Source organism: Camelus ferus, chromosome 14, assembly GCF_009834535.1.
Source record: "Camelus ferus isolate YT-003-E chromosome 14, BCGSAC_Cfer_1.0, whole genome shotgun sequence".
In the NCBI taxonomy this organism is placed as follows: Eukaryota; Metazoa; Chordata; class Mammalia; order Artiodactyla; family Camelidae; genus Camelus; species Camelus ferus.
In genome coordinates, this window is record NC_045709.1 from 14441806 (window position 1) to 14467643 (window position 25838).

Here is a 25838-nt window from a genome sequence, read left to right on the forward strand (position 1 = left end):
ATACACTTTCGAACCATACCTGTATTAAAAGGATCAGAGGTGATTGGAGCAGATCACCAGCTAAGTGGATGTGTATAGAGTCATCTCAGCATTAGGTTGTAAGAACTATGTAAGAGAATGACCTGGTGGTCGACGTGTTCTTGAGCATAGCCAATGCTAGACATTTAAGCTATGTTAACAGAGGCCATGATCCTCAAACAGAAGTGTGCATAGTCTCGGTGTACTCAGGAGAGGAGTTTACAAAGGCAGGAACGTGGTCAAATGGATGGGGGTTCAAGTCTAAGTTTTGCTGTCTGCTAGCTAAATGAAGTGACATTGTTAAGTATTCCAGGCCTTTTTTTTTTTTTTGGAGCTGTTTCTCCTTTCACCTCTACATTCATTTGACTTGTATTACTGGGCTCTAGGAAAGAAATTAAACTGACCTTTAGGTTATGTGTTTTCTTTCTCTGTTCAGTTTTATTTTTTGGTTGCATGTTACTTTTAGTTTGCTGTCTTGACCTGGAACCCCAAGAGTAAACAAAAGTTAGTTATTAGTTAAAAAAAAAAAAAGTTAGTTGCTAGCTATAATTTTGACTTGTTTTTACTCTTAAGCATTCATTCAGCAAAGTATATGCAAGCAGAATACCTTTAGTATTATGTGCAAAAATGAAAAAACAAAATCAGTCTTCCAACAATGTGGAGTAGTTAAACTGGACATGCGTTTTGTTAATTGCCTTTAAACTCATTTAGTCTTGTATGTGTTTCCTAAAACTTATAATTTAATTAAACTCATGTAGCTGCATCTGATTTAATGATCACTTATACCGTCATCTGCTATAAGTTTATCTTTTGTACTTTGTCTTTTGAAATTTTCTTTAGGCCATATCCTGTGAACCAAAGACCTCAAAGGTTTGAGGTTTGGTGATGAGATAAAAATATAGAGAAGGAGTAACAAAATAGTTGTAAAACACTTGTTATTTGAATAGGCGTATTAGAGCATGGTGTACTGAAGCTTGGAGGAAATCTAAATTTGAGCTAAGCTTAGTCCTTTACTCCCTAGGCTAATTGGGACCGGGCAGAAGGAGAAAATGAATTCCAAATTCCTGGGAGATCAAGGTGCCCCTCTGACCAATTGAAAGAAGCCAGTGGCACTGATGTGAGACAGTTGGACCAAGGCAATAAGGATGTGCGTCATAAAGGAAAACGGGGGAAAAAGGTAAGTAAGTGAAAGATCAACAAGGTAGGAGTGTATTCTGTTCTAAGGGTACCTTTCACCAGTTTAAATTATTTGTAAGATCTTATCTCCATTTACTGCAAGCAGCTTGCAGATTCACAAAGTGTTCACTGGTAAAAATAATTAGAATCAGCTTTAATATTTTCCTAAATTTAAGAAATTTAAATTAAGTATTTGTTACTTAAACTATTTTAAAAGATATTCTGTGTTTTGGGGGATAGATTTTTTATTGAACTATTTGAAGGATTTTTATATTTACTTAATGATGCATATACTTTTTTGTGTTACTGTCTGCCTTCCTGTGTACACCAGGATCTTTGGGGCTAGGTATGCTTTTCCCTACACTGCCATTTTTATTCAGTTCCTTATTTCTTCATGAGTAGTCAACAGGACAGAGAAAACGGGTTTTCAGAAATATATTTAGTAGTTTTTTCTTTCATCTCTTAGATTCTGAGTATATGATATGCTCGAAATGGTGAATTTAGATTAGAGTTCAGTAAATACTTATTGAGTGCTAGAAAGCTGAGCGTAGTGGGAAAAAGCTTAAATTTCTCATCTCAAAGTATTTACCATGTAGTGAGGAGGACAGATTAGCCAAGGGGTAATTTCTACCCAGTGTGACCATTAGATAAAAGTACATAGGCTGTACACTAGGTTGTACTTGCTGCATAATGTACAGGCTGACGTCATAGATGAGAGGTGTGGGAGGCAGTGAGAGAGGCCCCTCCTAGAAGGCATTATGGCTAAGATGAGTCCTGAAGATAGTATAAACACATGTATGAAGAAAGAAAATAACATTGTGTGAGTACTGGATTATAAACAGTTTGCTGGTGTTCATTGTTGTATTTTGTATTGTAAGTGCTTAGTAATTATCTTTGGAATTAATGACTGTCACACAAATACTCTGCTTTCACTTGCCATTTGTCACTGTGGGTTACGTTGAGCATCTTAGACTAGCTTGATGAGGACATTGGGGATCCAAAATGGAATTTAAAACTTCATTTTTTAAATTTAATTTCTTAGTTAAAAAAATCAAATTATATAAAAAGGTAGATACATTGAAAAACTTTATTCCCATCGTGTCCCTGCTTCTACATCTTGCCTCCTGCCCCTGTAAGTAATTGCTTTTATTAGGATCTTGTGTTTCTTTCCTGGGTTTTTTAGGCAGATAAAAACAGAGATAATCTGTTATTATTTGTCTCCCTTTCTTGTACAAAGGTAACATCATATAGAGTGTTCAATGTATATATTTTTTGATAGTAATCTGGGGTAAATAGAGAACTTCCTCAGTCTTTATTACAGCTACTTTGTATTTCATTGTATAAATATATCATAGTTCCTTCAATCAATCTCTTATTGAGGGGTATTTGGTGTGACTGCTGTTACAAACAGTGCTTTAGTGAATAACTTTGTAGAGCCATCGATTCATGCATCTATAGGTAATTTCATCAAATAAATTCTTAAAAGTGGGATTACTGTGTCAACAGATAAATACATTTGTGATTTTGATAGATTTTGCTTAATTGCCCTCCCTGGTGATTATACTGTTCAGCACTCCACGGTACTGTGTGAGAGTACCTGTCTCCTCACAACCTAGTCAGCAGAGTGGGTGGTCACTCTGTATTTTGGTGATCTGATGATGAGAAATTGTATATTGGAATTTATTAATTTGCATTTTTGATTTTATTATTAGTGAGGTTGAGCATCTGCCTAGAGGTTTCTTGAATTATGTTTTCTTTGTGATGTCTAATCATGTCCTTTATCCATTTTCTTACTGGGTTGCTAGTTCTTTTCTTCTCAGTTTCTGAGAGCTCTTCACATATTAGGGACATCAGCCCATTGTCAAGGATAGAAGTTGCAAGTATTTTGTTCAGTTCGTATTTAGGTTTTATTTATGAGTAGCTTTTCTGCCCCATGTAGAAGTTTTTGTTTTGCTTTTAATGTTGTTTTATATTTTAAGTGAAGTTGTGTTTGTATTTCTGTTAGGGAGTTTGAGTTTCAAGTTATTTTATAATATGAGGTCTGAATTAGCCTACTCATAAGTTTTTAGAATGAAAATAAATTTAACTTTGAGATTTTAGAGTGTTGGCCCTAGCTATAAAATTAGCAAAGTATAGGTATTTCTGTGTTTTCCATTTCCATTCAGATCGAATGGCAGATTTTGTGTTTATATATTTTTACTTGTTTTTACTTGATTTCTATCAAAACCAGTTCATTTGGATACATTTTCCTTTACTGATTCAGTGATTTAACAAAAATCTTTTAACTTTACTGAGTACTGGGTGTATACTAATATCTAGGGGATGATAGCTCTATGAAGGAACTTAGTCTAATCAAGAAAAGAAAAAAGTTAGTCAATTTTTAAATATGATTTAATGAGTGCTGTATTGGCAATATGTTGGTATTTAAATCTTACTTACCAGGGGGACCTTACATAAGACCAGCACAGTTTTCAGCTCAATGGCAGTTATGGTATTGAGCTTTATGTAGTAAAATGTACTGATAACTAAGTTGGCTGGAAATATTTTCATTAATTACTATTTGTTGGCTTAATATTTTATTACAAAATGCTTATGATTTTCTCCCTGTTAGTATTCATTGTTTCACATTTTGAAATATTTTTATTATTTAGGCCAAAGGTACTTCAAATGAAGACGTTAATCTGAGTCACACTGTACCCTGCGAGCCTGTTTCAGAAGAAAAAACGAAGGAATTACCTGAATGGAGTGAGAAAGTGGCTCAAAACATCTTGTCAGGTAGTATAGTCATTTTTTCCCGTATAATGTGAAACCTTTGGATCACATTACAGAATATTTAGATAATGTTTTATATTTTGGTTCTAAATGATCAATTTATAAATACTTAAAAATAGAAGGAACAAGTGTCTTTGAATATCACATCATCATATTGTGGAAGTTCTTCTCGGTGTATTATCTCTGTTTCACAGTCTTGGGAAAATTAGTAGTGAAAAGCTTTAAGAATCTCCAAACTTTCAGAATAGTTATGAACATAAAATTAGTTATTTTCCTTTGAAATTGTCTCTTAGTCTTTTTCTTTCCTCCCCTTTTCCCCTTCTTCCTCCATCAAAAAATGATATTCATCCATCTTTGGAAGCAAAGCAGCCCTCCTTAACCACACAGCAGTACAAGCATGAAAAGATCTGAGAACTACAGCAAAGCTCCTTGGGAAGTAGGCCCTACTATTTAATTATGGTTAGAAAGGGCTTCCGATCATTTATTTTAAAACCAGAATGATCATTACTGACACATATATTTATACTTCAATTGGTTAACATTTTAACTTTTCAACTGTAGTAGCTCTCAGATTGAGACCTATTTGGTTTTCTAAAAAACATTGCCAGTCGTTATACAGTAAGTCAAATTCATGACCCAGTAGGGGATTTTGACTATTATTTGAAAGACTGTCAATACAGGTTTCCATCTCTGTACTAAAAACCCATTAAAATAATACAGGTGTCTGTAACAGAGGAAATCTTCAGCATGAAAAATCAATAAACTAAGTGAAATATAATTAAGTAGATAGGAACAAAATATTTTACCCAGTGTCAAAGAGCTGCTTGAGACAAGTAGAAAAGATAAAGCCAGATTTTCGAATATAAGTGTAACAGTTAAAATTGACCTTTGAAAGAAATTTTTAAAGAAGTTGTAAAGAAAAAACCTTCACTATTACTACCTTACCCCTGACTTTACAGGCTGCTAAGCTTTTATTGGGTCAGTATTCAGAAAACTTGCCCTTATCCACACATATGTGGAAAACTAAATTCAGAGGTAATTAAGTTTTTTGAGTTTATACTGTTACAAGATTGTATACTATCCATGTGTAACAAACCATCCCAAACTTACGGCCTGAAACAACGAACGTCTGTTCATGCTTACGAATTCCGTGGGCCGAGTATCCTGAAAGGCGTAGCAGGGACAGGTGGTATCTGCTTCATGATGTCAGAGCCTTAGGCCTTAGCTAGGAAGATTCAGAGGCTGACTGGTGACTCAGTAGCTGGGGGCTGGAGTCTCATGCAGGCTCCTTCAGTCACACATCTGGCATCTGGATTGGGAGAGGTCAGAATCTAGGACTGCCTGCACACGGCCTCTCCACGCCCCTTGACTTCCTCACAGCATGGCGGCTGTAAGCTTATCTGGCTTCTGCGCAGTAGCTCATGGTTCAGGTGTGAACGGTCCACCAGATGGGCAGAAGCTGCATTACCCTTTCTGACATACTTTTGGAAATTTCCAGTATTATTCCTTATAAGCAAGTAACAAGCCTGCCCAGATTCAAAGGGATGTTACATAGACCGCAGTTCTCAGTGGGAAGAATGTCAAGGTCATGTTGAAAGAATATGTGGAATAGGAGTTACTATTTTGGGCCATCTTTGGAATGTATCACATGCCGCAGAATCTCAGGCCTCTAGGTACTGCACAGATTCCACGTACTGGTTCTTCTCAAAGAGGTAGAGTGCCCTGAGAGCCAGCTAATCCCGAGGAGAGCTCTTCTCAGAGATCTCAAAAGAACTCTGGCAGTGCATCATTTGAAAAGAAGCAGAAACTACGTTCTGGTGACATTTATAGACCTTCTTTACTACTTGGGACCTCCAGTGTCTTCAGGCTTGTAGCTTTTTTGCTTTTCATCCTGTACCTCAGGGCAGGGTTCTAGCAATAGCGCTAATAGTAATGTTAAAACCTCTTAACTGCCAGTCAGAATAGTGTCTACTTATGTGCTTTTTAATAGGTAGAATGAAAAACGAGCTCACCAAACACTTAAGGTACAAGTAACAAAGAAAGATGCAAGAAATAGCTAAGATTTACTCCAAGGAAAACTATCTGATCTGTCAAGAGACTATTTCTGCCTGACTCATGCAGGCTTTGTACAAAGATGAGTAACCAGGGATCTGTATTGAGCTCATTCACCTTCGCCTGAGGACGAGTAAAGATCAGTAAAAGCTACAGTCTTAACCTTTTATGAATGTAAAAGGTGAAAAAAGTAAAATAACTTTAAAATTTATACATGTAGGATACTGACTTAAGAAGCCTAGGTTTAACACTTTAAGAAGGCAGCTGCCAAACGTTTTAGATGGAGTAGTCTGGTAAGCTAATTTGGGAGGAGCCCAAGGATTGGTGACAGTAGACTGAGTAGAGTCCCCACTGGGTTAGGTTTGAGTTAGGTCATTTTCAGTCATCTGCCAACCTCTCATTTATTCAGCCTTCATTCTCTGCCTGCTGTATCTCAGCATTAATTGAGTGTGTGGATAGAATAGATCTATGCCTGGCATTACACAGCCCATGTAAAAGATCTTAATGGCTATCAATGAAATACTACATTTTCTTACCTTCTATTGCCACCTCTACAGATTTAATGCATGAGCTGTATTATGTTCTCCCGTGGTGACGTCTTGTTTATTATTTGCATTTAGTTTTTCTCTTTATTAGTCCTGTGATACTTCATTTATCTCATTTCCATTTATTTTTCTGAAAGTCTCCACCCCTCTTGTGTGATGTAGTTTCATTGTAGGAGTATAGTCTGCTTGAGCTCTCCTTTGTTCATTGTCATTTATTTTATGATTTACTAGTCTTCCTTGAACTTCAAGTTCAGCTGTTTTTTACTTAACACTTTTCAAGCTATCAGTTAACTCCAAAAGCACATATAAATTTTTTCTTGTTAGACATTTTCAATCCCTTTATTGTTAGAGAAACTCCTGGCTGAAATCTGTTTGCCTGGGTTTCAGACCTGATCTCTCCCAAGGGTTGGACAGTAGGGACAGGGTTGGAGCTGGAGGTGGACATGTTGTCTGAAACAGGAAGAGAAGAAACACATCAGTTCTTCTAATCAGTTACCACTTGGCACTTTTCATTAGCATTTTTAAATAAATGGGTATGATCTTCCCTCCATCAATGAATGCCTTCTTACTCACAGCTGAAGTAATTACGTAAAAACCATAACACAGACCTTGGGAGAACATACTTAAGTATTTTTAAAAGCCCGTTGTTTCAGGGTATAACCCAAAAGGAGATAGTTAAAATTGTTAGCTCTCCCCAGGGGAGGGTTCCTTAGGGGAAACTGTTCTCCTATTTATTTTCTTGATTCTCCCGTCTCCTCCCTCCTTTCCCCACATGCCCTCTGGCTCAAGGCCTTTCTCTTCTAGAGAAGTCTGTCATCCTGCTTTCTTTCTGACAGTCTCTTCTTTCATTCTTGCTGCAAGAAGCATGAGCGAAAAAGCAAAGGGCTAGGGCCTCCTCTCATGAGAAATACCAAACCATCTAGGCCTCTCAATTTTCTTCTCTCATATTTTTTATCTCCTGAATTGTTTGGGAGTTCTTGTGTCTGTCTGTGTTCAGGCTTAAGTTGTGAATTAAAAAGGAGATCAAGGGATTTGGGATCAAGGAAGGAGCAGGGACACCTGCCCTTATGCCTGTGGCCCAAAGCAAACAGCAGGGGTTCTGCCTTGGTGTTTGAGATAAAGGTGGTTGTTTCTGGTTTGCATGGTTTGTGTCTATCTCTCTCAAGACTTATGGGGGAAAACTGGTGCCTGGATAAGGCATAAAGAACAAAGATACCTGGGTCCTCTAGCCAAATACCATATTAATGGCACCAAACCCCAAAATTAACCCCTAACAGTAGTGTAGTGTGCCAAGTGAAGTATAGAGATACCTACCAGTTGTAGTGACAGCATGGATTAATACAGAGCTGTTACTGAGTGATATGTGAAGTACTGAAAGATGAGTTTACTTAGAAAAGACATATATTCCAGGCAGAACACTGTAAGTACAAAGTTGGCTTGAAAATTTATGGCATGTTTGGGATCTGAACATTGAAATCTTTGGGTTTTTTTTTTTCCTATTGATCAATTATTTGTTAAAGTGTTTAAAGGTAAAATCAAGCCTAATTTTGTGCAATTTAAAATGTTCATTTAAAAAGGTGCTTCCTGGGTGAGTTGGGGTTTAGTCAAAGGTGCTGAATTTACTGGCAAAGCCATCCAGAAAGGTGCTTCTAAACTCCGAGAACGGATTCAACCAGAAGAAAAACCAGTGGAAGTTAGTCCAGCTGTGACCAAGGGACTTTATATAGCAAAGCAGGCTACCGGAGGAGCAGCAAAAGTCAGCCAGTTCCTGGGTAAAGTAACTTTAAATGACTTTATTTCTTTTAGTTAAAAATAATCTGTTAGTCCAGGTTAATCTAAATCTGATTTAACTTTAAAAGTAAAGAATTAAGACAGAGCAGTTTTGCCTTGCTTACTCATGATGGGATCTGTAGACCAGCAACATCAACCTGAGAGCCTTAGAAATATTTTAGGTACTTGGCACACTGATGGATTCAGAATCTCCATTTTTACAAGATCGCTAGGTGATTCTTACTGCCTATTAAGTTTGGTAAACACTGATTAAGGATTGTTTTGATGTGTTGGAGAGGCGAGTGTCTGTGCCTTTGAAAAGGAATGTATTTGCTGTTCTTGACTATGACAGTTCTTTTAAGGACAGCTCGCTTCATAGCAGTTGAGAGTCAAGCGTGAGGGATGTATTGTTCTGAATAAAGCTGACTTAGTGACTCTGGTGTCAGCCTTCCCTGGGAATAGGCTTCTCACCCCTTTCCTTTGAGAATCACAGCTCTTAAGTTTGGTGTTTTAAGATAGTCTGATAACTCCTTAATGGATTGTCATTAAATTTAGTAAAATTATCTTTTGGTATTCTTTTGAACTAGATTTTTTGGTTTGTTTACTTTTATATAGACTTAAATACTTGAACTATTTCAGTGAATATTTGCTGATTGTGAGAAAAAATACAAATAAACACTTAGCTAAAAAACATGAAAAGTGGACGTACTAGTCTTGCATGGCAGCAGTCAGATGGAAAAGGTGGATGATTTTATTTTCTTCTAAGCAAATTGCCAAAAACATATTTAAGAGGCAGTAAGCTCTGCAAACACATCCTTTTACCAAACAATAGCATTTGGTTGAAAAATAACCAGCCTTGTTTTCAACCTTAAATAGGAATGGTAACATTATACAGTAAAACAGTTTTAGATGCTCATGGGAGAATTCTGCTAAATAAGAATGATAAAATCATGGGGAGAATACTTTTTTTCTAATTTTTTTTTTTATGGTTATATAGTTGATGGAGTTTGTACTGTAGCAAATTGTGTTGGAAAGGAGTTAGCTCCACATGTCAAGAAGCATGGAAGCAAACTTGTTCCAGAATCTCTTAAAAAAGACAGAAATGGGAAGTCTACACTGGATGGTGCTATGGTTGTAGCAGCAAGTAGTGTTCAAGGTAAATAAAGGTTCAGAAATTTAGGAAGGTCTGTTTGCTTAGGGCTAGTTTTACTTACTTTTGAATGTATTTGCAGGATTTTCAACTGTCTGGCAGGGATTGGAATGTGCAGCTAAATGCATTGTTAACAATGTTTCAGCAGAAACTGTACAAACTGTCAGATACAAGTAAGTTGCATTTTATCATTTTAATAACTAAATATCTTGTAGCATTTGTAAAACTCTAGGACAGTTAAAATGTGTAGTTAATCTTACTAAGTATCTGATAAAATGATTTTTAATTGATATTTTTAAACAGGGAGAAGAATAAGTTTTTTAGCAAATTAATAGAATTACTGTGACTTTGCCTTATATTGTTAATTGTTACAAATATTTGTTCATCATTAATGCAAAGAATATATTTAATTTTATAAAAAATACCCAGAGTTTCTGTATAGCTTATTATTTAATTTTTTTTCTGATGTACAGCATATTTCAGTCATCCATATACATGCATATATTCATTTTCATTCTTCCATTCTTTTTCATTATAGGCTATATAAGATATTGAATGTATTTCCTTGTGCTATACAGTATAAACTTGTTTATTTTTTATATAGTAGTTAGTATCTGCAAATCTTGAACTCCCAATTTATCCCTTCCCACCCCCTTAACCCCCCACTAACCATAAGTCTGTTCTCTATGTCTGTGAGTCCGTTTCTATTTTGTAAATAAGTTCAGTTTGTCTTTTTTTATATTCTGCATACAAGTGATATCATATGGTATTTTTCTTTCTCTTTCTGGCTTACTTCACTTAGAATGATGACCTTCAGGTCCATCCATGTTGCTGCAAATTGCATTATTTTACGTTTTTACTGCATGTTCTTGATGAGTGATGTTTGCCTATAGTTTTGATGGGAAAAACTTGAATTATAACTAAGCTGTTGTACTTTGTTAATACTGGTCTCTTATATATACAAAGAACTTCAAATTTTGTCATACCTTATTTGAATCTACCGCTGTGCCTTTGTATTGGGATGGACAGATGGTATGAGAAGACATACCACTAAGAAATACAGAGGCATAGAGATGAATGATTTGCCCAGGCACCTCTGATAAGTGGTATGAAAGACGGAGACTGAAGAACAGGATCTCTGATTTTAGCCCTTTATCCTGTCTTAGAGGTTCTAGAAGGCTACAAATTAAATTCACTGTGAAGGACTTGAGTTTCTTTCTTAGCCTTTAATTAGTTTAGATCTTAATAGTTAATGTTTGTTTAGAAAGAAAAAAGTAATATTGATGGCATTCTGAACTCTTGGTTGTGTTAATTATTTACTCACTGGCAATATTTGAGTTCATACTTATGTGTCAGACATTGTGTTCAGTGCTTTCCATATTTAATCTTTGACACTATTATCTCCATTTTGTAGATGAAAAATCAGAAGCATAGGATGTTGAATATCTTGTTAAGGATTGTACCCTTAGTAAGTGATAGTGTAAGCTAAGTCTCTCTGTCATGCGGTGTCATGGAACAGTGCTGGGCCACCACTGTCCTTGGTGGGATGTCTGTGCAAGTTTAGTGTCTAGAGTTGTTTCCCACCACTATCTAGCATGTGTTTAGACTTCCACAGTAAACTACCTTTGGTTTAGAAAATACACACTGAATTTCCAGCCTAAGTTGATTTATCTGCTCAGTCTGAGGCATGCATACCTTTAAATCAGAGCAGCATGGCACATCATCTTCAAGTGTCAATTTTACCAAAAGATTTGGAAAAGAAAATACAGAGTAGATCTGAAATTTTGATGGGAATGTAAAACCCAGTACTCCCAGCTCACTTCTTGCTACTCGTAGCATTGCCCTCTAATACTCACTCTTTGTTACTGCCTTTCAGGTGACTTTGATGGGTCAGTAGTAATTAGAAAAATAGTTTCTTTTGCTGCAAGAGCAGGAGAAAGTCAGAAGTGTCTTTTAGACCAAAAGTGGATTATTTAATGAAAAAAATGCATATCTAAGTACAATTAAGTAGAACCTTATTAAAGGTTTGAGATTCACATAACTAGAAAGTACAGGATTTTGGTGTAGATTTTATATTTCTGGTCCTTAGTGAGGAGAACTTAATATGATAAATAGGGTATTTTAACAGTGGTTCTGAGCTCATTTATTTCTATTATGGTGTATATTGCTATTTTTATCCTTTCCTCCAAAGATTCGTGGAGTTGAAAAAAAGCATGTGAGAAGTTATTTAAGTAGGTTTGTATTTCTAACTATAAGAATACTTTAGTCATAGCAGTAACTTAATTAGAAACTTGGAAAAGTGGGAGGGGCAGTAGGGAATAACAAGTTTTGTCCAAGAAATACTGTTTTCTCACTTATGCATAATCTGACTCAGAAGTAGAAATTGCATTTTAGGAGAAGAAACTGCAAGTATTAAACCAGTAATAACTCAGTGAAATTTATCACTGAAGAATTGGAAGAGCTGAATTTAATTTAGTTCTCAATAATTTACATAAATTTATATTTATTTACATTTATAAATGTACATTTATTTACACAATGAAAAGCATTTAATGAGAATGAGCATTTGTGTTTTTCTACTCTAATCCAATTGATGATCATATAATAAAGGTTTATTATTTTTTGAAAATTTGTATTCTTACTTCCTATAAGAAGTTATTCCCCCAATTAGTGTTTCAAATCTGCCTTAATTATATGCATTATGCTTAGGAAAAAAACACGTATAAACTTCTTTATCTGATCTCTGGTGGCATATAAGGCAATACAGAGGACTTTTTTTCATTCAGGTACATTTAAAAGCAGATTGTGTTAGAGAAGTGTATTTTCCATGCCTTTAATGGTTTTGATTACGATTCAGGACTATGTTCATTGATTATGAATGATTTATCTAAGGATCTATATAATTAATTACACTCCTAAAGTTTTTAGATAAATTTATAGGAAATATTAAGACTTCATTTTTGTCAGTTACATTAATACTTCTGTCCTATTTTAGATTTAGGAACATGAAGGCCTACAGGAATAATGAAAAGCAATAAGTAACTTTAAACCTGCTATAATTAACTGCAGTATAGTATCTATTAAATAATTTGTCACTCTTCTACATAGCTTCTGAATTTCATCTTTAAGCTCCATTTTTTTCCACTTTAAATTGTTTAGAGGAAAATAATGTAATTTTAGTAAGTTAGGTGCATTTTTGTTTTCCCCTCAGTAATATTTTATCTTAGAATACATATTTGTGAAGAATAAGCTTAGCAAAAATATTTTTCTATAAGGAATTTGCTCTTTTAAGGTACAGTATTTTACTGAATTTTAATTAAAGGGGATTCCCTTTAGGGATTAAAATTCCCCTTAAATTTGCACTGGGTGAAGGGACAAATTCAAATCCATTTGAGAGTATCTCCTTTGGCAGATGTCATATTACCCAAAACCAATGCTATTTCACATCTACTCAGAAGTTTAACAGTTCTGTGTATAGTATGGTTTCCAGATCCTTCATTCATCAGTGTTCTCAAAATATGAAACCCAGAATTGAATGTAATTCTCCAGAGGTGTTGAGACCAGATTAAATACAATGGGATTTGCCTCCCTTGTTTTGGTCATATTTAGCGTGTGATAACTATGGCACACAAGACAAAGATTATGTATCTTTTTAGTTGCTCTTACTTTATTGACCCATATCAAACTTGGATTTGTTTTATTTTTTTAATGAAACTTTTATTTTAAGTCGGGACCTTTGTCTTATTTTGAACAATTGATATTTGTACCTAAATAAGAACTTTACATTTGAACTTGTTTAATTGTACTTTGTTGATTTTGATCCATCATTAAGTCTGTCCCTTTGGCTTCAGATTTTGATGTGTGTCATATTAATTAGCCTTCCATTTTGTGTTATCTGTAGATTTAAAAGACATACCTTTTTTACATCTACATTTTTTTCCCACAGTTTTTCGTAAAGTCTAATCACATGCTTAACTGTTAAAGCCTTTCCTCCCGGCTTATATTGCTCCAAGATTTAATGCTTATTAAGATTGGTGGGTCAGCTGTCTACAGCTCTTACCGTATTGTCATTTTTCGCCTTTCAGTTTTGTCTTACCGGACCCTTCTCAGGGTGGTTGTTTTCCACACCTAGTTGTTAAATGTTGGTTCTAAGGTTTTACTCCATACTCCCTTTTCTACTTTTTGTGGATGTCATCTATATCTGTGGCTACAATTACCACCTGTATCTCAGGAACTCTCAAATCCATGTTTCCTCTTACCTTTTAATCTTCAGGCTCATACATTTCACTACAGCCATTCAGTCACCAAGTCTATGTTGTTTTTTTATTTCCATCCCTTTCACTCTAGCCTCATTACCACCAGAATAGATTTTCATTTTTCATCCAGCTCACAACTTGTTTCCTAACCAGTTCCTCTGTCTCTGGTCACTTAAACCCTTACAGCTCACGATGCAGTCTGCATTAGATCTTTCTAAAACAAAGATTTGGTTGTGCCATTCTCCTATTTGATTTCAAAATAAAGTTTAAATTCTTCAGCTTTACCTACAAGATTCTTCATAAATTAGCCACCACCCGTCTGCCCTTGATAGACTAATAAGCTATTTCTATGTAAAATATTTAAGGTTAATATTTCTGAGAACAGTCCTGAAGGCTGCATGTAAATTGAATTTTAGGCAGATTTATTAGAAAGTTGTGACTGAAATTTTGCTATAATTAGTGAAATCTAGCATCAGTGCCAGTGTGCTGTTTTGGTTTATAGTACTGAATGCACTGGAGAATTTACTGAAAAGTCTCATTCAAATTGAAAATTGAATCCCACTGACTGACTTAGAGTGTTCTTTATATTCATTTTTTTTTACTATTATTCAATTGGTAGTGTTACTCAGTATGTAAAATCAGGGTACCAAGGCAGACTCCTTTTTCAGTACATTATTAAAAATAATGTGGTCTTTAGAATTGCATTGCATGTAGAAATACCATGAGTGCAGTTAGAGGAATTGGAATTAGGAAACATTCCAGATACTCAGAAGTGGAAGTTTATGAATCTGGAGGATTTCCCGTACTTGAAAACACAGATATGGTCACATTCTTAAGTTACTATGTCACTTCCTTGCAGCTAACACAGTCCTGGAGAGAGAAGGCCTGAGAGAAGCCTGCTTGCATTGTGGGCACACTTCCAGTGCTGAAACTGCCACCGCCCCTTTTTCTCTCTGAGTCTTAGCCATTTCCACCTGGTGATCGCGTTTGTGCCTGGGGCGTGGTTGACTGTGAAGAAGGCCCCATGTCTTCTGCAACATCAGCAAATCCTGTGGAACGCTGAGGGGTTGCAAAGCAACAGGGACTGGCAGAAAATAGAATTTTTTCTGTCGGGTAAAATCAAGAGTGGCACAGATGTCAGCTTTGATAGGTGTAGGCTGTGCTGTGCTCTGGCTGGTTAAACATGAGGCGAAGGGCAGAATGAAATGTCATTCAGGAGCACAACAAGACTGTTGCATGTATTTCTAGCAGTGCAGCTGGGAAAAAACCAAGCATAAACAAGCCAGTAGGATCACAAACCACTGTTCTAGGCCAGGCTAATAATAATAGAGGACTTGTTAATTCAGAGGACAGGTCCAGTGTTAGTGAAAAGTGTCCAGATACCAGTCACAAAGCACATAGGAAATTTCAGTGTGTCCTGTAGAAAACTGTAAAATTTTGCCTTTTTGTTCTTGTTTGTTGTTTAAGTGATCCTCTATTTGGGGAAACTTATGGACAAGAAAAGCTTTAAAAGCCTAGTACTTAAAGAAGGTAAAGAGTAAGACAAGAAGTAGGGTAGGTTTTAGTGTCCTTATATAAGATCTCAAATTGTATGTTCTATGGAAATGGTATTATAAACACCATCAGCAGTATTGAGTGTGGTCAGTAATGACTACTTTTGTATGGACTTCATAATTTCCCAAGCCCTTTTTTATTCAAGTGATGCTCAAGAAACTCTGAGGTGGGATAGAATAGGACTTACCATTTCACTCATTCAACAAATACTAGATGTCAGGTATTGTTCTAAGTACTTAAGATGCATTAATGAATAAAGCAAAGAGTTGCTTCTCTAATGGGGTTTATATTCTGGTGAGACAAACAATAAGCAAAGCAAAAACAGTGGGTGTTAAAAAGTTACACAGTTTGTAGCAGGCATTAAGTTATAGAAGAAAGCAGTTTAAGGGAGGATTGATTGCCAGCCAGGTGGGGCATGTGGGATAAGGCTATGAAAATAGGATAGACCCAGAGGATAAGAGCTGACTTGAAAAAAGTGAGGCAGTTAACCATGTGGATACCTGGAGTGAGAGTAGTCTAGGCAGATACCAGCCAGTGCAAAGGTCACAGGGCGGCACACGTGTGCTTGGTGGGTTCAGAGAACAGCAAGGCGGCCAGGGAGTCTGCAGGGAGTGGAGTGGAGTGAGGAGGAGTGTTGTAGAATCTCTGCTTAAAGGCAAACTCAGATTCCAGTAGTTCAAAAAACTATACCAAAGTCTAGTCTAGTTAAGGTAGAACTCAAAACTGTGTATAGTGACTCTCAATTCTTTGTGTCCTACAGTTGTTTCAATGAAAATTCTCTTAATATTTCAGGAAGATAAAAAAGGAAATAATGACTAACAACCTTGATTACAATTTACATTTATTCTTCAACATAAACAGTCTTCATTACATTAATCTCAGCCTCAGTTTATTGTCACAGTGTTTTTGCTAACAGAGAATACAGCCTTGGCACAGTGTGATTTTATTCTTTACTGTGTTTTAAATTATTAATTAAATTGAACTTGACCTTTGATTTTGCTTTTCAAGGATAACGTGACTTATTTAATACTAATTCAGAAGACTTTAATTTATGTTTGTAATCTCATCATACTTTCTTTCTTTAAAGATATGGGCATACCTGCAGGAGAAGCTACACACAATGCAGTAGATTCTGCCATCAATGTTGGTGTAACTGCCTACAATATTGACAACATTGGCATCAAAGCAATGGTGAAGAAAACTGCAAAACAAACGGGACACACACTCCTTGAGGACTATAAAATAGTTGATAATTCTAAGGGGGAAAATCAAAGAGGAGCAAGTGTAAGCATGAAAGGGGAGAAAGATGAGCAGACAGAGGACCTAGAGAAGAATGGGGCAAAGAAGAAAGACAAATGACGGAAGTGCTGTGAATTGCCTATACCAAAGCCTTACAGATGGATGCAGTTTTGTTAGGCACGTGTGGAATTCTGCACAGATTAACCAGGATTTTTAAAATGTATTCATTCCTACAAAGTGACTATTTCCAAAGCTCTTTATAGCATGTATCCTACTTACAAGGCAAAGAATCAGTATTCTTGGATCTCACCTTTAGAAATAGTTACACTCTGATTTTTTCCCTAAATGTGGCTAAAATATTTTTGCAGTTAAAATAAGAATAATAGATGTGCTATATAAACCTTATTAAACCTAATGTTAAACTATTTTTGTATTTGCTGTCTTTTAGAAAGCAAAGTAGGAAATTATATATTTACATAAAATTTGGCGTTCCGTAATCTTAGTTCTATTTGTATTGGGAAGAGTAACTTAAAATTGTGTCCTCTTTTTGCACTAACTGGATTTTTTTTTAGGTGCTTGTTGGAATTTTCAGTGTATAAGCTAAGCAAAAACTGTAATCATAAACTAAAAGAATTATAACATTTAAAAGACTTTCAAAACAAAGAATAGACTAATCATGAAAAATAAAATGTTCTATAAAATTATGTTAGCTTATCTCTTTGTTAGGAAATATGATGGTCTTTTTGATTTAAAATGAATACAAACAGATTTTTAAGTCTGGATTTAGACTGTAATAGATTGATCTATTAGGAGCCTAGGAAATTTGGGGGTATGGTTGGTACTGTATCTAAATTCAAAGCAGCGTAATCGGACAAAAAAGTAATCACTTTTACCGTGTCTACTTCTGTTAAGTTTTTCAAAAGGCTAAAATTTAATACAAGCTCAAATATAAACAGTTGCATTTATGGATGGTAAATAATTTTTATTTTGGGATTTTAGTTATTGGAATTTTATATATTAAAAAGCCAATAAATTAAATTATTAGAAAGATTTTATTCAGTTTGGCTAAAAAAATGTGAAGATTTTAGGCTTAAACAATGGTGGGTGGGCAGAACAGTGTCCACTTTGGCAGAAGACAGGATATTCACAGACCTATAAGCTACAAATATGTAAGTAAATAGCTAATGGCATTCTGTTTTTATTTAGTGATTTTAAAAGGCTGGTATTGGTTTTCGTAGTATAGTCTAATACTTCTGAACCTCCAGTTGCTGTTCTAATCTTTCTAAACTTCCAGTTGCTATTCCGTTTATTAGACTTTATTTGAAACTAAAGAATGCACTTTGTGAATAAACTGTCTTTGAATTACTTGGCCTCAGATACATTCACAGGTTTGTGTTTGAGAACTGAACAGGTTTGAACACAGAATTGGTGGAGCTTTTCCCTAGGGCCAAGGATAATGTACTAGTTGTTAAAATGGAAATAAAACTGGATTGGTAAATAGCTTCCAGTCAGTCTCTGCCTTATTTAGGTTTAGGTAGAATTGAGACAGGAAGGAAAGGGGCAGGGCACAGCCATATGACACATCAGTTAGCACCAAGATGGTGATAGATCTGACTTACAGTGGACCTTGAACGTCATTATATGCTCACTGTAAAATAATAGCATGGTAAATGGCACTCCCACAGGTGCCATGACAATTCAAAGCTAACCATGAAAGGTCAAAAAGAAGGCAGTGGCTCAATTCCTGGGAATCCCCCCCCCCTTCCCCAGAGTGTCTGGAATAATCCTTCACTTGTTAGCAAATGAAATAACCGAACCCATTAAAAACTAGCAAAATAGCACTGCATGGCCTCTCCACCTTCCTAGATGGCCTGCACTCTTCTATGGAGTGTGTTTCTACTTTGACTTCAAACACTCCCCCACCTGCCCACCTCACGGCCTCTCGGGCCTTCTGAGATGGCTGACACTCGGTCTACGGAGTGTGCATCTCAGAATAAATTTACTTTCACTCAACTATGGCTCGCTCTTGAATTCTTTCCTGTGGGAAGCCAAGGACCCTCACTTGATGGGGCACATCCCAGGAACTTGCCTGGGACCTAGAACATGGCCATCCTCTCATGCCCCATTTTTTTCTGTATCAGAATGACAAATAGTGGAGCCAAAATATTTAAAAATTACCTTAGAGCAGAAGTCAGCAAAATTGGATTTGTCAGCAGGAATCTAGTTGTCCATTTCAATTCATTCCACTCTGTGCATGTGGTCGTGGGTTGCCTCTTCAGATCAATAGCTAGACAAAATTTTGGTAAGTATAGCTTCTATATTATTAGAGTTCTCCAGAGAAATAGAACCAATGTTTATTATAAGGAATTGGTTCATGCAACTGTGGAGGCTGAGAAGGCCCCAGGGCTGCAGTCAGTGAGCTGGAGACGCAGGAGAGCTGCTCCATTCAAGTCTGAAGGCCTGAGAACCCCAGAGTGCTCATGGTTCAGTCTGAGTTTGAAGACCAGAAAAGACCAATATACCAACTAAAGCAGTCAGGCAGGAAGAGTTCCCTCTTAGCCCTTTGTTCCATTCGGGCCTTCAATTGATTGGATGAGTCCCACCCATTTTAGGGAGGGCAGTGTGCTTTACTCAGTCTACTCACCCAGATTAACATTTGGCCAAATGTCCGGACACCCTGTTGCCCAGTCAAGCTGACAAAATTAACCATCACAGCTTCTTAGCCCAGTTTTCATTTGTTACAGGCCCATCATCTAGCTCTCCGTGGCTTTCTGAGATGCAACGAGTTTATTATCTGGAAAAACAAGAGTTCTCAGTATCTACCAGAGTGTTTCCTTCCTTTGCCCCCGCAGACTGTCACTGCCCCACGCTGTACTGGGTAGTTTTCTGGCAGTTCCTCTAGGACCCTACTAGCTAGAGAAGTGATGATTGCTGGTACTTCTGTAATGCTTACTGTGAACCAGCTGTGTTCTGAGTGCTGTCACACAGATCACTCATTTTAACCTCACAACATTCTTATGTATACCATTCCAGTCTTCACTTTACAGAATAGGAGACTGAGGTATAGAGAGGTTAAGTAACTTTCCCAGGGTAGAAGGGAACAGTATGAAAGAAGAGGTCACACATGCTTCAGAAAGGAGGGACCAACAGACGCCTAGCTCACCCTCTCCTGTGAATACGGCAAAATCTACACTTACATACAGAACAAATCATACAGAATACCTACTGAACTTTGTCAGAATATCTCATATTGGAAATTCAAGAAAATCCTCACAAAAACCAGTAGAAGAAAAAAAAAAAAGGAAATTGGTGCAGGACCTGCCCCCTAGGGAGGGAGCAGCAAAGGAGGAGAAGCGCCCTCACTCTGGGACGCCACCTCTACAGCAGGGAGGTCAGAGGGGACAGGAAGCTCCGGAGGCTGGTAGGAGAAAGCAGCAGCCACTCGGCAGACAGAACTGAGAAACCAGAAAGGTTCCCTGTAATCCCTAACCTGATAAGCGAGCCAGCGGGGCTGGGCCGGGGCTGGCTGCTTGAGCCTGGCGCATCCCCAGAGTAGCCCAGCTAGAGGACTGGGGCTGACCGCGCAGAGGCAGCCTCAGGCCACTGGAGTGTGGTGCAGTCTGAGGCTGCAGTGTGCAGAACAGAACAGCCTGGGACCCCCATGGAAAGCACCACTAATGGTGCGTGTGGTGGGGAGGGGCGCAACTCAACTAGGTCATAGCCGCCTACACCGACAGCCCAGAGGGCATTACTTGGCACCATTGCAGGCACGTGCTCTCACAAGAAGAGAGGCAGGGTTCAGACACAGCCATCTTCTCGGTTTGCTCTGGAGGGGCACAATCACCGGCGCACGGCTCCTGGGCAGCGGAAGGGCTGAAACCTGAATCCAAAGCCAGAGGTCCCACTACGTTGGAGCCATGCCTCTGAGACAAAGGAGTGGAGTTCTGGCCCACAGTGGTGGTGGGTTTGGCTTTAAGAGCAGGCCTGCCTACCATATGTGGGCCCAGGAATGGGGTCTGGGTGACCCCATGGCACACGGTGGAACCAGGTGTGTGACTGCACATGCACAACAGCATCTCTTACTTCCTAGCGTTTGTGGGTCTGCACTGGGGGGTCTGCAGGCACAGAAGCTGGGGGACACCAGACCGGGTTGTCAACGTTACCACAGCTGAGGTGGCGAAAAGAGCAGCATCAACAAAATGTACTTTGTAAGCCCACATAACAAGTGACAGACACCACCACAGAGGGCACTTCCTGGGAAACATCTGTGGAGAAATGCTCAGTGGGTCCTCTTCTAGTGGGAGTGCGCCAATCCCGCCTACCACACCACAGCTCAGAAACGTGTAGCAGCCTCTATTCCACCAACAGGGGAGCAAATGTGGTATTTGGCAGGGCTATGACAACCACAGCAAAGAGGAGGCCCTGCTCAACAACTAGGGCAGGCTTTGGTCACCACAACACAAACCACACTCTCAATCAAGGGGATAACAGCCAGCACACATGGAGGAAAGATGTGGCAACCATCCATTCTAAAAAACAGCCTTCACAACAAAATTATTAGACAGGAACATGACACAGGGATGTTCCCACTCTAAACAACAACAACAACAACAACAACAACTGTTTAAGACCACAGTAGATAACTGTTACTCCTAAATTCATAAAGAAATACAAGTAAAATGAAGACACAAAGGAACCACTCCCAATTAAAAAAACAAAGTCCCCTGAAAGAATGAACAATGAAATAGGCCTCAACAGTCTACTATAATCTGAATTCAAAAAGGAGGTGATAAGAGCACTGAAGGAAATAAGAGAGACTATCAATAGAAATGCTGAATGCTATAAAAAGGAAATAGAAACTAAAGAGAGGAGCCAATTAAAATAAGAAAACTCAACTGCTGAGATAAAAGCTGAGATAAATGCTGTCAAAAGCAGACTAGATTTTTTTCAGTCAAGATGGCGGAGTAATAGGACCATAAGCTCGCCTCTCCTTGTGACTATAACAAGAAAGAAAGAAAGAAAATTACAGGCCTATATCACTGATGAACACAGTGCAAAAACCCTCTACAAAATATTAGCAAACAGAATCCAACAACAAATAAAAAAGAGCATACATCATGATCAAGTTGGATTCATCCCAGGAGCACAAGGATGGTTCAACATATGCAAATCAATCAAGGTGATATACCACATCAACAAAAGAAAGGACAAAAATCATATGATCATCTCAATAGATGCAGAAAAAGATCTGATAAAATTCAAAAACTCTTACCAAAGTGGGTATAGAGGGAACATATCTCAACATAATAAAAGCTTTTATGACAAACCCACAGCCAGCATAATAACTCAACAGTGACAAAGTGAAATCTTCCCACTAAAATCTGGAACAAGACAAGGATGCCCATCCTCACTACTTCTATTCCACATAGTATCAAAAGTCATAGCCACAGCAATTAGACAAGAAAAAGAAATAAAAAGGATCCAAATTGGAAGAGAAGAAGTAAAACTGTCACTTTATGCAGATGACATGATACTATATATAGAAAACCCTAAAAGCTCCACACAAAATCTACTAGAGTTGATAAAAGAATTCAGCAAGGTTGAAGGATATAAGATTAACATACACAAATCAGTAGCATTTCTTTACACTAACAGTGAAATACCAAAAAAAAAAAAAAAGAAAGTAAAGAAATAATCCCCTTTAAAACTGCATCCAACAAAATACTTAGGAATAAATCTGACCAAGGAGATGAAAGACTTACATATGGAGAACTACAAAACACTGATTAAGGAAATTAAAGATGACTTAAAGAAATGGAAAGATATTCCATGCTCTTAGATTGGAAGAATTAATATTGTTAAGATGGCCATATCACCCAGAGCAATCTAGGGTTTAATGTGATCCCTAGAAAATTACCCAGGACAGTTTTCACAGAACTAGAACAAATAATCCTAAAATTTATATGGAATACACAAAAGACCCAGAATTGCTAAAGCAATACTGAAGAAAAAGAATGAAGCAGGAGGAATAACCCTCCCAGATTTCAGACAATACTACAGAGCTACAGTAATCAAAAGTGTGGTATTGGCATAAAAACAGACATATGGATCAATGGAGCAGAATAGAGAGCCCAGAAACAAACCCACAGACCTTATATCATTCATATGTGGAATCTTAAAAAAAAAAAAAAAAGACACAAATTAACTTATTTATAAAACAGAAACAGACTTATAGACATCTAAAATAAACTTCTGGTTACCAAGGGAGAAAGGGGTGGGAAGGGATAAATTGGGAGTTCAAGATTTGAAGATACTAACTACATAAAATAGATAAACAAGTTTATACTGTATAGCACAGGGAACTATATTCAATATCTTGTAGTAACCTATAATGAAAAAGAATATGAAAACAAATGTATGCATGTATATGTTTGACTGAAACATCATGCTGTACACCAGAAATTAACACAATATTGTAAACTGACTATACTTCAATTTCAAAGAAAGTAAGAAAGACAGAAAGACAGACACACAGACAGACAGACAGAAAGACCTACATTGTAAAATGATTGTTAGGCCAGGCATCTTGTCTTTCTTAAACAAGAGGTAGATGGAGAAAACAAATGGTCTTTATAGATTTCCTTTTATTCCAGTTGCTTATCAATTTTTTTTTTACTACAATTCCATGGCTTGATAGTTGGTAGAAAATTTCTTTGAGATGTTAACAAAATAAGTCATCAGTCCTAGATTTTGGTGATAGTGTGAGCTGTTTCCTTTTCCTTTGTCTTCATTGGCATTTTAGGGTAAGCTAAGAAAAGCCAAGCTTCTCAAGTAAGTCTTATAAATAATGCTGTGCTCAAACAGAAATTCGTTCTTTGGTGTACTTGCCAAAATCAAGACTTAATGTTTTTAAAAGACTTCCCAATGGATTTTGCTATTTTGTGTTTATTTTAGCAACAGAAATGTTCAAAAGGGAACATTTTGTTTTCTGAATAGCCTGTTTTTCTTCAAAAAATTTTTTATATTTGCAATATATTTTAAAGATCCAGAAATATGAATAAAAACAATTTTTAAGAATACAGATCAGATGAAAAATAGAAACCCCAAATAATGCCTTTAAATGTATTCTATGCTAAAAGTTATCATATGTGGAGAAACAACTTGGCCAACCTGGAGGCTATTCATTGGAGGAAAAAGTGATTAGCGGGAAAAAGTGTTCTCTCCCCACCTCCTCTGACACCCTCCCGCCATGTATTCTGTCCACATTTAGAAGACAAATTTGTTAGCCAGCTGAAGAGCAAATTGCTAAAGTGCTCTCAAGAAGCAAGATTATTGAGATAAAGGATAAGGTCCCAGCATTTGCATGTTTAAAATGTCTCTGGTTAATAAAATACACACTTGTTAGTAAAACAAAAACTAGTTAATAAAGAGAGTACAGGATTTGCCATGCCACAGGACTACTGACATATTGACAAGAATTCTTTCTTTTGCACTTTTCAATTAAACGGTAGGCTCTTTGAAAGCAGTGAATGTCTTTAGCATCTCTTACATCATTTTGTATAAAATAAACTCTCAATTGCTATTAATTGAACTGATTCCTCAAAATGCTTAAAATTCTCTTTTGCCCACAAATCTGGGTAGTTCTTTTGGATATTAAACTATCAGTCTAATGTGCTACTATGCTAACATTCTATTTAAAACAATTCCAAACTTCCCATGCTTAAAACTTCCCAATACAGAGATCCGCCAAATTGCCAGTCTCTCTTCTCTCCTTAAAACCCACTTTCTAACTGATGACTTTCCTTCATTCCAGCATCTATCTTGCAAATAACTTTATTATGGTTTATTTTATACAAACTGTTAAGTATAGCAACAAGTTAGTTTTGTCAACTTTAATAACATAATAGTTACTTTACCAGCAAAAGTGAGTTTATTCGGGAATAGCCAGAGGAACTGCAATTGGGATATATGAATGATAGTGGACCACAGGCAAATCCAGAGAACAGGGAAGGGAAACTTGGTTTTATAAGGAAAAGAGGGGAGTTGGGAAGGGCTGTGATAACCAGAGAGCTGGGAGTACAAAGTATGAAGGTTTCTCATTGGTTGGGCTTTTACAGTCTCTGTCTGGGAGGCCAGTCTAAGGAGAAAATTTTTCTTCTTGCAGAATAGTAGAGACACCTTCCTGTCCCAAATACAGATTAGGTCTCCTGTTGAGGATGCATTGAGGCTGCATGGCAGAGTGTGTGAGCTCCTCCTACAGGCCTATCTTGACTCCAGTGTTAACCATGGTTTCTTTAATTCCACGGTTTCTAGTATTTTCCCCATAAATTATCAATTTTCCAGAAATTTCCAGTAAGCAGCAACCAAATGAAATAAGTACTAACCAAATGTTTTTATGCTCCCCCCCCAATCTATTTCCTTCTATACCTATGTAGCCAATACATATTTATTAAACTCTACTACTAAGGGTCACTCTTCTCAGCACTAAAGCAGTAAACAGAACAAAGGAATTCTTTACCAGACCCTTGTGCTGATTTCTGTCAGAAAACATGCTCCCGTGCTCACACTTCTCAAGTTGACTCGGTACGGAAAACGTACCAGAGAACTCTGAGGTAGTCAGTTGCTTCTACCCTAAGATGGATGAGAGCCAGGAATGAAACTAAAACACAACAGATGTATCAGAAACAGAATGCAAAACTTGCAGTTACAACCACTAAACTTCCGTTGTGGTGGGGCTGGGTCCGTGGATTTGCCTGAATTCAAAGACAATCTGGACTGGTGGCTGAGAGTCAAAGTTCAGGCAGTGCCTTGTTAGGGCCTGTTCCTCCTCAGACTCTCCTAACCAAAGCCTCTGCTGCTAGGTTAACTTAGGTAAGAAAGACACACCTGTTCTGGGATCCAGCATTTCCCTATCAAGGGTGGAGAGTAACGTGAGAATCGGGGGTGGGTCAGTGTTCAAGAAAGCAACCAAGGCCAACAGCTCTCGACCCCTCCACACTCAGCCACGCGGCCGGCCCGCGCTCCCCCCACCCCCTCACCCTGCCACCACCCCCCACTACTCCCCACGCCCCCTACACAGCCACACACCCCCGCCCCCCGCTTCCCCCGCCATCCCTGAGCAAGTCTTGCCCCCTCCAACTGTTTGGGGAAATAGCCCTTGTGAGACGCTTTTCTCCAGGACGCGTTCCCAGGACAGAGAACCCTCCGCGCTTGAGCTGCACCGGGCGGCCCAGCAGGTGCCCCGCCCCCGCCCCCGCCCCCGCCCCGCGCCTGCTCGACGCGCTGTGACGTCACCGGGAGGCGCCG

The 25838-nt window shown here is 37.6% G+C and overlaps 1 protein-coding gene and 1 long non-coding RNA gene across 2 annotated transcripts in view; one reads left to right on the forward strand and one right to left on the reverse strand.

Moving 5' to 3' along the window:
• The window catches only part of SPART (spartin), a 31987-nt gene extending 13955 nt beyond the window's left edge, over nucleotides 1–18032 (forward strand). Inside the window, 7 exon segments of the mRNA XM_006182647.3 lie at nucleotides 1040–1195; nucleotides 3846–3969; nucleotides 8141–8335; nucleotides 9331–9489; nucleotides 9566–9656; nucleotides 16381–16393; nucleotides 16395–18032. Coding sequence (XP_006182709.2) covers nucleotides 1040–1195; nucleotides 3846–3969; nucleotides 8141–8335; nucleotides 9331–9489; nucleotides 9566–9656; nucleotides 16381–16393; nucleotides 16395–16652 — 996 coding nt within the window. The 3' untranslated portion in view covers nucleotides 16653–18032.
• On the reverse strand, nucleotides 6901–21584 carry LOC116668560. Its single transcript, XR_004325701.1, has 3 exons — nucleotides 19177–21584; nucleotides 18711–18819; nucleotides 6901–7013 (listed from the first exon to the last, which is right to left on the reverse strand). It is a non-coding gene; the product is annotated as an uncharacterized LOC116668560 (long non-coding RNA).
• Between the last annotated feature and the right edge of the window lie 4254 nt (nucleotides 21585–25838).